Source organism: Syngnathus scovelli, chromosome 19 (assembly GCF_024217435.2).
Source record: "Syngnathus scovelli strain Florida chromosome 19, RoL_Ssco_1.2, whole genome shotgun sequence".
Lineage (NCBI taxonomy): Eukaryota > Metazoa > Chordata > Actinopteri > Syngnathiformes > Syngnathidae > Syngnathus > Syngnathus scovelli.
This window is the reverse complement of record NC_090865.1, coordinates 510173-520808: the sequence shown is the minus strand read 5'-3', so window position 1 is coordinate 520808 and position 10636 is coordinate 510173. Positions and strand designations below refer to the sequence as shown.

Sequence of the window (10636 nt, the reverse complement as noted above, 5' to 3'; positions counted from 1 at the left end):
AGTGGCCCATTGCTGCAATTTATGTACGCTATAGTATGTTTTTGTCATATTCTCCAAACTTGATGTGGGCTCGCGGTGCTCACTTGCTTGGTGTGTGGCGGAGAATCTTTTCTCACCGTGGTCCATTTCAGCAGCATTGCTCGATGTGCCTGAGCAGCATTTCTGGCCTCATCAAAAGACTTGAACGTAATCTTTGCACGCACTCCCTGACATTTGGTAGCGCTTAGTTGTGCTTATGGGCTTGGCAAAAAAGTCCAAATGACTGCACTCAAAACGCGGATGACCACTGTTGATGTAGCACTTGGGCCAAGGACCATCTTATTGAAGGGGTGGAATATTTTCTTTGCAAGCTATTTTGGGCTTACGTTGCTTTTGACCTTGCCCAGTTGTTTTGCACGGCCATCAGCAAAGTTTTGCTCTTCTTATTGTTGTGAAGAAAACAGGGCCTCAGTAGAATGGAGGCATGAAGACAGGCTAATCCTGGATTACAACTCAGGATTTGGGGTCATTCGGTGGTCAGGGAATGAATGGACTCGATGGGGAGGGGAGACGAGGTGTCGGCGTGGGAACTAACAAGGCGAATGAGGAATGTCAATTCAATTTAGTTGGGAAAGATTGAACAAAAATGAAGAATGCATTTCCCGCCATGATTACAAGCAGACTTCAAAAATGTATTCAACCATTAGCATTGCATGGTGGAAAAGAGCAAAGCATTTTCAACACTTTAGATTGCTTGATCGTTTGTAACAATAACGACCACACCAATAGTCTGGATTTTTGGAAAGATTGCCCAAAGTATGCCATAAGAATCATCTTTCTGTTTACATTTGTCTTGCAAAGGGCCTGCGAGTCTCCAGACAAGAGGCGGTGTCCTCTCCAAATCGGAAGGGCCCGAAGGAGCCCTGCACCACCGGCAGCAGCTCCATCACCAGTCTCCTATGTTTTACTCGCATGGCTCGGCGTCCTCTTCCTGCCTTTCCCCCTCCCGGGAGTGTTGCCCGGACGCCTCCCTGCCCCATCGCTCCCATCGATCGCAGCAGTCCAAGCACAGTCTCCACCACGTCAACAAAATCCTGCGCGCTAAGAAGCTGCAGAGGCAAGCCCGTACGGGAAACAACATGGTGAAAAAGAGGGGACCCGGGCGTCCCCGGAAGCACCCGTTACCTTCGCCGCCGCCGCTGCCTCCCGCCGTCGAATTGAATCCGACGCGGCACAGAGTAGGAGAGCGGCCGGGCGGAGGGAGAATCTGGGACGGGGATGCCGTCAAAGACACCATCGAAGCCGTTGTCAAAGAGCAGCGGAGTAGCAGAGGACAAAAAAGGAAACACTGGGAGAGAGATGACGCTGAGGAAGAAGAGGGAGGAGAGGTGGAAGACACCGTGGAACCATTGCCAGACAGGGAAGAAAATGCGGGCAACCTGATGGCAAGGTCCAGACCGGGATCTGGAAGGTGCTGGCTCGCCCAGGATCAGATCAATCACTTCCCCGCCGGGTAAGTATGCTTCTCAGAAATGGATGGAAGTTGCATGTCGGAACATGTTTTGAACCAAATTATGGATCTAGCTCAGTGGAGAATAAGCCAGATGGACACATCTCCACACAACACCAAGAAAGCGTCTCCAGGGAACAAACATCAGCCATCCCCATAACCGCCCCACGGGAAAAGAGACCAGCTAGACCTCCAAAGAAAAAGTTCCAGAAGGCTGGGCTTTACTCGGATGTCTTCAAGACCGAAGAGTAAGATCTTTTGTTTGTTTCTTGCGAACGGGCGTCACATTTATCGTTCTATACGTTGTTTTCTTTTTCTGCTCTTGCTTGTAGCCCCCGCAGTCAGCTTCTGCAGCTAAAGAAAGAAAAGCTGGAGTACATACCCGGGGAACATGATTACGGATTGTTTCCAGCACCCATCCATGTTGGTGAGTCACATTTTCTTCGCTCACGATGAGTGTATCTAGGGAACGTTAGAGCGCACAGGATCCAGAGCCCGCCTGTTTTGCTGCACACATCTTTTCATCGAGGTTTTCTTTTGCTTTGTGTGACACTCCAGGAAAGTACCTGAGACAGAAGCGCGTTGATTTCCAATTGCCTTATGACATCCTATGGCTGTGGAAACACGATCAGGTGATCAATCATGATGCTACAGTATATTTCATTTAATTCTTTTTTTGTTTTTGTTTTTTGGTAGCGCTTCATGAGTTGAAAAAGTGGCGCTATTGCCGGCGGCTTTTAATCATGGACGTTTTTCGGTTTGTTTCAGCTCTACACTGATGAACCTTTTTTGTTTGTTTCAGCTGTACAAAAGGCCCGATGTCCCTCTTTACAAAAAGATCAGATCGAGTAGGTGTCTTAAGATTGTTTTTCTGTTCTAAGCAGAGAGTCATTTGAACATTTCCCGATTGATGTTGTCTAGCCTGCCAAATGACACGGCGTCTTTAACCATCCATGTCAAATGGTTTTATCTCGACAGACGTGTATGTTGACGTAAAGCCTTTCTCCGGGTACGAAACGACGACATGCAACTGCAAAATTCCCGAGACTCGTTCTGAAAAAGGTTGCCTGGATGACTGCCTCAACAGGTACAGTGACATTTGGCCTGATATCAAACGCTGTGCTTAGCCATGACGTGTATTTGCACATTTGCCCAGAATGAGCTTTGCCGAGTGCTCGCCCAGCACTTGTCCGTGTCACGAGTTCTGCGACAACCAGCATATCCAGAGGCACGATTGGGTTCAGTGTCTGGAGAGATTCCGGGCCGAGGGCAAGGGCTGGGGCATCCGCACCAAGGAAAGCCTCCGCTCTGGCCAGTTCATTATCGAGTACCTGGGAGAAGTGGTTAGCGAACACGAGTTCAGGTGAACTGTTGCTTTTTGCCCGTACGTACGTACGTACGTACGTATCAATGAAGTCCCGCGTGTCTAACAGCAAAATGTTTCAGGAGTCGTATGATGCAGCAGTACTTTGCTCACAGTGGCCACTACTGTCTGAACCTGGATAGTGGCATGGTGATTGACAGCTATAGAATGGGCAATGAGGCACGCTTCATCAACCACAGCTGTGAGCCCAACTGCGAGATGCAGAAGTGGTAAGTGTCGCAAAGCGCTTTACACGGACCATGATGGCGAGGGTTTCACTCTCCAATTTGAATTCATCGATTTTAGTAGGGGTGCCACCTCATTATTCCGGTGGGGATCTGCTAAGGGTAACTCGCTAGCAAAGCTTCAGCCCTTTCTTCCACTGTGCAGAGTCGGTCTTCACTTGCCGCAAGTAAGATTATCGCCAAAGGAGGTTAAGGAGTAACGAAACACCGAGAGAGCGAGCGAGCAAGGGAGCAAGGCAGAGCGGGGAGCGCAAAGAAGCCTTGCTAACCATTAAAGCTGGCTTAAGTATAAAGTGGTGAATGAGTGCTGAAGTGACGCACTTTAACAGTAGTCTATCTTGAAACCACCGAATTGCAGGGACCAACTGTGGGCAGTAAAGAAGACTGTCAAAAAAGAATACGGACGATATGGAAAAAACATCTCGTTGTAGCACAATCATAATCATCATCTTTCTATAAACTAGCTAACAGCAGTCATCTTGTCGCTGGCTCTCTGTGTCTGACTTTTCAAGCTGAAGCCAGAATGTTTTGTTTTGGACAATTTACACAACCTTGGAGAGTTGACTGTGTCAAGTTGTACTCTCCTCTCCCACTTGGGCCACACTATAATCTAGGGAACTGGTGCTTGCATGTGGGTGAGCATGCCAATGTAATAAAGAGTCGCTGGACTCAAATAAAAACCACAATGGCACTGGAGGATTTTGAAGCTCTCGGGAGCCATCAATCTTCTCAGAAAGGGGAGCTTACTTGCAGCTGGGTCACGGTCACAACCGCGGTGTCCAGACGTTTCACTTCATTTTCCTTCAATGCAGACGCTCAAAAAGATGCCCTTAGATGGACAAATGCCTCTTTCTTTGTATGTAAACAAATCTCTTCTTTTTGTTGTTGTTTTTTTTTCCTTCCCCTTTTTTTCAAATGGGCAAAGAACTGGTCACACACGGCTTGCTTTAATTTGAAATTGCCATGGAGTAGTTGCTGTAGCTTCTTTCTAAAATGACCTTGTGCTTTATGGCATGCTCAGTAATGAAGTTGCTATTAAAGAGGAAGGGAAGGTGTGCTCACTCAGTCCTGATGACTTGCAGGTCAGTCAATGGGGTGTACAGAATTGGTCTCTTTGCGCTCAAGGACATCAGCAGCGGTACGGAGCTCACCTATGATTACAACTTCCATTCCTTCAACACGGAGGAGCAGGTGAGTGCCGACTCACCATGAGAGACTTGCGTGCTGCTTATTTGATATTGCGATTGTCCCCACCCCCACAGCAAGTATGTAAGTGCGGCTCCGAGAGTTGCCGAGGTATCATTGGCGGGAAAAGCCAGCGTATCAACGGATTGCCTCCCAAGGTGGCCGGTACTCGGCGACTGGGTCGACTCAAGGAGAAGCGGAAATCCAAACACCAACTTAAGAAACGAGTGAGCGATGCGACGCGACGCCACGCGACGCGATGCCCCTCTTTGACACATTGGGCGCATCTGATCTTGCCTGATCTCTTCATGATGTTGTTTGTGTGCAACTGTCCCTGACCTGATTTGTTTCATAATGACTTTTCTTTCTTTGTATTTAGGAGGAAGACTCAAGTGACAGCAACAAGTTTTACCCTCACCTCATGAAACCCATGTCAAACAGAGAAAGGTACATTTGTGACTCTGGCCCTAAGAAGGTTGTGCCCTTCGTTGAACTCTGTGACTTGTAAAATCAATGAGTCTGACTGACTGACTGACTGACTGACTGACTGACTGACTGACTCACTGACTGACTCACTGACTGACTCACTGACTGACTCACTGACTGACTGACTGACTGACTCACTGACTGACTGACTGACTGACTGACTGACTGACTGACTGACTGACTGACTGACTGACTGACTGACTGACTGACTGACTCACTGACTGACTCACTGACTGACTCACTGACTGACTGACTGACTGACTGACTGACTACATGTTCTCAATCATTAGGAACTTTGTCCTCAAGCATCGAGTCTTCCTCCTGAGGAACTGGGAAAAAATGAGAGAGAAACAGGAGTTGCTGAAACGAGAAGGCGAAAGAGATCGAGACCCCACCAACCTCTCGCTGTATACCCGCTGGGGAGGAGTCATCCGGGATGATGGCAACATCAAGTCAGGTGAGGCTGATTCATTTCAAAAAAGTTCTTCATTATGACAAGCCAGTCTCGTAAGTGCAATGTCAAACATGCATATCTCCCCCCCCCCCCCGCCCCCAGATGTTTTCCTCACCCAGTTTTCAGCCCTGCAGACATCCCGCTCGGTACGTACGCGGAGGCTTGCTGCTGCTGAAGAAAACACAGAAGTCACACGCACTGCTCGCCTTGCACATATCTTCAAGGAGATTTGTGACATGATTACCAGCTATAAGGGTTAGTTTCTTTTTCTTTTTATGGTATGACTTTTTCTTGACATGTCTTGAAATTCTGCTTCTCCCTCAGATTCATCCAGCCAGACAATCGCTGCTCCGCTCTTGAACCTCCCGTCACGGAAAAGGTATGAATATGAAGCCGTTGGCATGTTGCCCACTTTTGTGACTTTCCTTTTGTGCATTCTTGTGTGATTAGGAACAGCCATTACTATGAGAAGGTGTCAGACCCTCTGGATTTGAGCACCATCGAGAAGCAAATCCTCACGGGCCATTACAAGACCGTCGAAGCATTCGACACTGACATGCTCAAAGTGTTCCGCAATGCTGAGGTAGGCAGCTGTCCCGTTTCGTGCCCCAGTGAATGGACCCTTTGCTATGAATAACGTGAACCGAATATGTGGCAGTGGCCTTGTGTTATAAAGTGATGGAGAAAGGTTGCTTTCTGACCTTTCCGCAACCAGTGTCGAAAGTTGGTAATCGTGTGGCCTATCACACTCGCAACATGATTTCGAACCACTTGCCGTGTTTTTCCGATTAGAAATATTACGGGAGGAAGTCATCCATTGGCAGGGACGTATGCCGGCTGCGCAAAGCCTACTACAGTGCCCGTAACGAGGCCGCCGTGCAAATCGATGAGATTATGGGCGAGACCGCCAGCGAGGCCGACAGCTCCGACTCGCTGGAGCGTGACCGGGGCCACCTCCACGGCGTGGCCGGATCCCATGACAAGGATGATGACATTATCCGCTGCATCTGCGGCATGTACAAGGATGAAGGCTTGATGATCCAATGTGAAAAGTGCATGGTAAGTAAGGAGCAAGCAATTGGACCAAAGAAAACAGCTTCAATCTACTTGATTATTGTTTTAGATAACAACAGTAACTGAAATAGAATACGCACGCTTGTTTTTGTTGAAGGTTTGGCAACACTTTGACTGCATGCGCTTGGAGACAGAAGTGGAGCACTATCTGTGTGAGGAGTGTGACCCGAGGCCAGTAGACACGGTATGTCTGCACGGGAGAGCCTTTCACGACAGCGTTCTGAGTGTGTGCCAGGTTTTCTTGTGACTTGTGAATTTGTTTTTGTCGCGTCAAAGGAGGTTCCCATGATACCTCAACCCAGCTATGCCCAGGCTGGCTCTGTCTACTACATCTGCCTCCTAAGAGATGAGCTGCTTCTGCACCAAGGTACTGTCACCAGCAACCTTCGTGCTTTGAAGCATGCACCGTAGTTGACATTCATTCGGCGTTTTGTACGCTGCTTGAAAAGTAAGGCGCCCATCCCGTCCGTCCGTGTGTGCAGGAGACTGCGTGTACCTGATGAGAGACAGCAGACGCACATCCGAGGGCCAGCCCATCAGACCCTCTTACCGTCTCCTGTCTCACATCAACCGAGACAAACTTGATATCTTCCGCATCGAGAAACTCTGGAAGAATGAAAAGTAAGTCCGTCAAGTCATCTTATACATGATGTGCTCGTGTCGTACTGTGACTTTGACCCCCAACCTTATACATGATACTGTAACTTTGAAGGGGCGAGCGCTTCGCCTTTGGCCACCATTACTTCCGTCCTCACGAGACACACCATTCGCCATCGCGCCGGTTCTACCAGAACGAGTTATTTCGGATGCCACTCTACGAGATCATCCCTCTTGAAGCAGTGGTGGGAACCTGCTGCGTTCTGGATCTCTACACATACTGCAAAGGTGAGAAAATGACCCCCCCCCCCCTCTTATTTTCAACACGTCTTGAGTGATCGACTCGTTTGTCTTCCTCAAGGACGGCCAAAGGGGGTGAAGGAGCCAGATGTGTACATCTGTGACTACCGCCTGGACAAGTCGGCTCACCTCTTCTACAAGATCCATCGTAACCGCTACCCAGTTTGCACCAAGACGTACGCCTTCAACCATTTCGCCAAGCGGCTGACACCCAAGAGAGACTTCTCGGTAAGACGGCAGGCCCTGATACCCGTGCCCAAAGTCAATGACTAACACTAACGCTGTGTTGTAGCCTCACTACGTACCCGACAACTTCAAGAGGAACGGGGGCCGCTCGGCGTGGAAAAGCGAGCGTTCCAAAGGATCCGAAGGCTGCGAGGACGACGGCTCATCGTGCGAGCGAGCCGACGACTTCCCGCCCGAGGCGGAAAGCAGGAGATCGGAGGAGGACGTGGACACGGCTGCGGGCGGTCCTGAACTTGTAGCCGACAAGCAAGTAGAAGGGGGCAATGATGACGGGGAAGGGCCTGAGGCTGTGGAGCAAAAGCAGCAAGAGGAGGGCTCGGCAGAACGGATAGGGGAAATGCTCGCGCAGCCGTCCTTGTCGGCCCGCTCGCCGCCTCACCAGCCAGCGCTGGGCAGGAGGGAGGCTCAAAGGGAGCGGCTCAACAAGATTCTGCTGGATCTGCTGCACAGAACACCAAACAAGAACGGCGAGGGAGCAGGCGCACAGGAGGCTGGAAGGTCGACAGATGACTGAGCTGAGGGCTTCAGAACTTGAATGCTTCCCATGAGGTGGGTGGAGGCAGGGATATTCATTCATAAGCGGGGGAATCAACTGGGAACATTGAGGAAAATGATGACTCTTTTTCACACAGGCCAGTTTTAACAGATGGACGAAGGGACACCAGTCATATTGTGCAGAGACAGATGGGAGGATATTTTTGTGGTTCTCACTTGCTTACAAAAACATGTAGCTTTTATTGCTGTGTCAACAGTTTTTTTATTGGGGTTTTTTTTTTTTTTTTTTTGGACTGAATTCCAATAGACCAAAACACCTTGTTCAATGTGATGTGTCTGCAGGAATCACTGAAGAAGAATTTGCTGACAAAGCATGGCCAGAATCGGATTGAGGAGCTAACATATTTCATTAGCATTTAATGATCAGGAAGATACATACAGTATAGCAGGGAGCCTTCATCTCGCAAAGACTAACCACACTACCCAAAATAATAATACCCCAACACCTGTCTCCAAAGTGGTGATTATTATTATTATTATTATTATTTTTTTTTTTTTTATAAAACGTCCCCCTTGTCCTACCTGTCACCTTCCCGTGAAGCAGTGAGCACTTTGTGGACTAACACAACATTTGTAGGAGAGCCCTCTCTAAAGATATTGCTTTGATTTTTGACCTTACCTTTCAAAGCTGCTAAGCGTCCCCTTTTTGTCTTCTTCCAACAGCCGTAGATGTCACTTATCTCCTCCCGGAGGAGGGTGCAGGGCCAAGGACGCTCGGATTTGCCCATTTTGTTGGCAGAAAGTAAACATTTCAACAACGAGCCGAGCCGACTGCCTTTCACCTTCTAAAGCAAGGGAGATGATAAGAAAGGAAAAGAGTCTCATTGGCTATCCAAACCCTTCCAGACCGTAATGCATCATTTGGACCTTCGAGGTCACCTCTTCCAAGACTTTATCATCTCAACTCACTCTTGAGATGGTGGAGGGGGTTTGGAAGCGCCGACTTTATGTCAATGTTTTCAAGGAGTCGTTTTTTTAACGTGAACATAGGACAAAAAGCCCACACATCAAGTGAAACCACACCTTTGGTACTGACTGAAAGATGGCTCTCACTCCATCGGTGCAGATGTGGATGCTGGAGAAATGCTCCTCCTTGTAGGCGAGGTGCAAGATGCTGCTCGTGGGGGGGGGGGGGGGGGGGGGGGGGGGGGGTAGACTGCACTTTTGGTACCATGGATAGCTCTGTATCTGTATTGAAAAGACACTAAAACAGTACTTACTTGATCATGCAGTTGGGGGAGCAAGTCTATTGTCCTTGACCTGTTATATTGTAGTCAGCCTCATGGAGACACAGACTAGACCTATTTGTTTTTTATGACAGTTTGAGCGCTTTGTTTTGTCACAGTGTGTGATTGAATTTTCCGTTTTCTTCCCCTCCCTGTGAAACGGTCAGCTTTTCAACCAATGGATTCACCAGCTTAACTAAATCAGGTGGGAGGGACGCTGGCTTGAACTGTACCGCCTTACTCAGCCGTGCTCTCCGACTGCCTGTTTTTGTGCATCCGGAGTCGACACGATTCCCTCGAGATGACCTTTTTTTTAAATGAGAAACAAAAAAACAAGGGCTTAATGGCAATGAACAGTTTTAAGAAAACAATGCTTCACATGAAATGGTCATCATGGTCATATTTTCTTAAATTCTGTGGTGAGAGTTGTATATTGGGAGGGGAATGAACTTTTGTTGCCATGGTTTGAAAAGAATGGGTGGGCGATGAGACTTTGCCCCCTCCCCTCTGTGTGCAAAAGGGACAAGCTTGGGTGTCCCCTTGTTGTAAACTGACAAAGGATCCATTGGAAAGATCTGACACTGAGGCTGGAGAATTGTAACGCTTTGGCTGTACAGTGCCAAGTGATGTACATAGACAGGCTTTACATTGAAGGCTTTCTCCTAAAGCAATATCTTGACAAATGACAAATGATTTTGTTTATTGTTGTACTGTACAGGACTCGGCCCTAAATGTATTGCCATGATAATGCTAATATTTTCATTGCTTTTTATCGCTATTCTGAAGACACTTAAACTCGGAGGAAAATACTTTTGTCGCCACCATAACTTCCCTGACAACATAAGAAGCATAAGTTAAGTTTGATTGCCTAGAAATGAAATTCATGTCTATGCGCGTGAGCGAGAAGAATGTCAAAAGGAGGCATCGGGCCATGGCAGTGACAACACCCCTTGCCGCTGAATATTGTTAATAATATTGCTTTTATAAAGGAGGAGTGGACTCCTTGTTTTTGTTTTGCTGCAAAGTGTTGAACACTAAAAAAGCTAGCCAACATATAAATGTTCAGATATTTTCCAGCAGCGATGAACAGAAAGGAACCTGTCCGACCACGTTCTTGTTATTATTTAGGAAACGGTTCCGTTTTGTGATAGCGGTCATCGTATGATGCTTGTACTTGTATTTGTGTGTTTTCTGTGATTTCTTTCGTTATTTTTAGACAATCACAAAAAAAGATGCAAGCATTGTAAATGGCAAATTGGCTGACATTTTGTGACGTGTACAGTTTGTCAAAAACCTCTCCCACTCGTTTGTAATTATGATTCTTAAGTCATGGAAATATGATGTTGGTTTTTACTTTTTGTTTTATATTTGTTTGTTCGCTTTGTTTTTTAATAAAAAGCACTACATTATTGCGAA

General features: G+C 47.6%; 1 protein-coding gene across 1 annotated transcript in view; it reads left to right on the top strand.

Moving 5' to 3' along the window:
- The window catches only part of ash1l (ash1 (absent, small, or homeotic)-like (Drosophila)), a 19960-nt gene extending 9324 nt beyond the window's left edge, over nt 1-10636 (top strand). Inside the window, exons 5-26 of the mRNA XM_049750954.1 lie at nt 841-1492; nt 1564-1737; nt 1822-1916; nt 2048-2121; nt 2292-2337; nt 2468-2576; nt 2646-2852; nt 2936-3082; nt 4180-4288; nt 4360-4509; nt 4662-4729; nt 5059-5225; nt 5325-5477; nt 5547-5601; nt 5673-5805; nt 6015-6281; nt 6394-6480; nt 6573-6663; nt 6779-6917; nt 7009-7181; nt 7255-7421; nt 7486-10636. Coding sequence (XP_049606911.1) covers nt 841-1492; nt 1564-1737; nt 1822-1916; nt 2048-2121; nt 2292-2337; nt 2468-2576; nt 2646-2852; nt 2936-3082; nt 4180-4288; nt 4360-4509; nt 4662-4729; nt 5059-5225; nt 5325-5477; nt 5547-5601; nt 5673-5805; nt 6015-6281; nt 6394-6480; nt 6573-6663; nt 6779-6917; nt 7009-7181; nt 7255-7421; nt 7486-7953 — 3731 coding nt within the window. The 3' untranslated portion in view covers nt 7954-10636. The remainder of the gene's footprint in view (nt 1-840; nt 1493-1563; nt 1738-1821; nt 1917-2047; nt 2122-2291; nt 2338-2467; nt 2577-2645; nt 2853-2935; nt 3083-4179; nt 4289-4359; nt 4510-4661; nt 4730-5058; nt 5226-5324; nt 5478-5546; nt 5602-5672; nt 5806-6014; nt 6282-6393; nt 6481-6572; nt 6664-6778; nt 6918-7008; nt 7182-7254; nt 7422-7485) is intronic.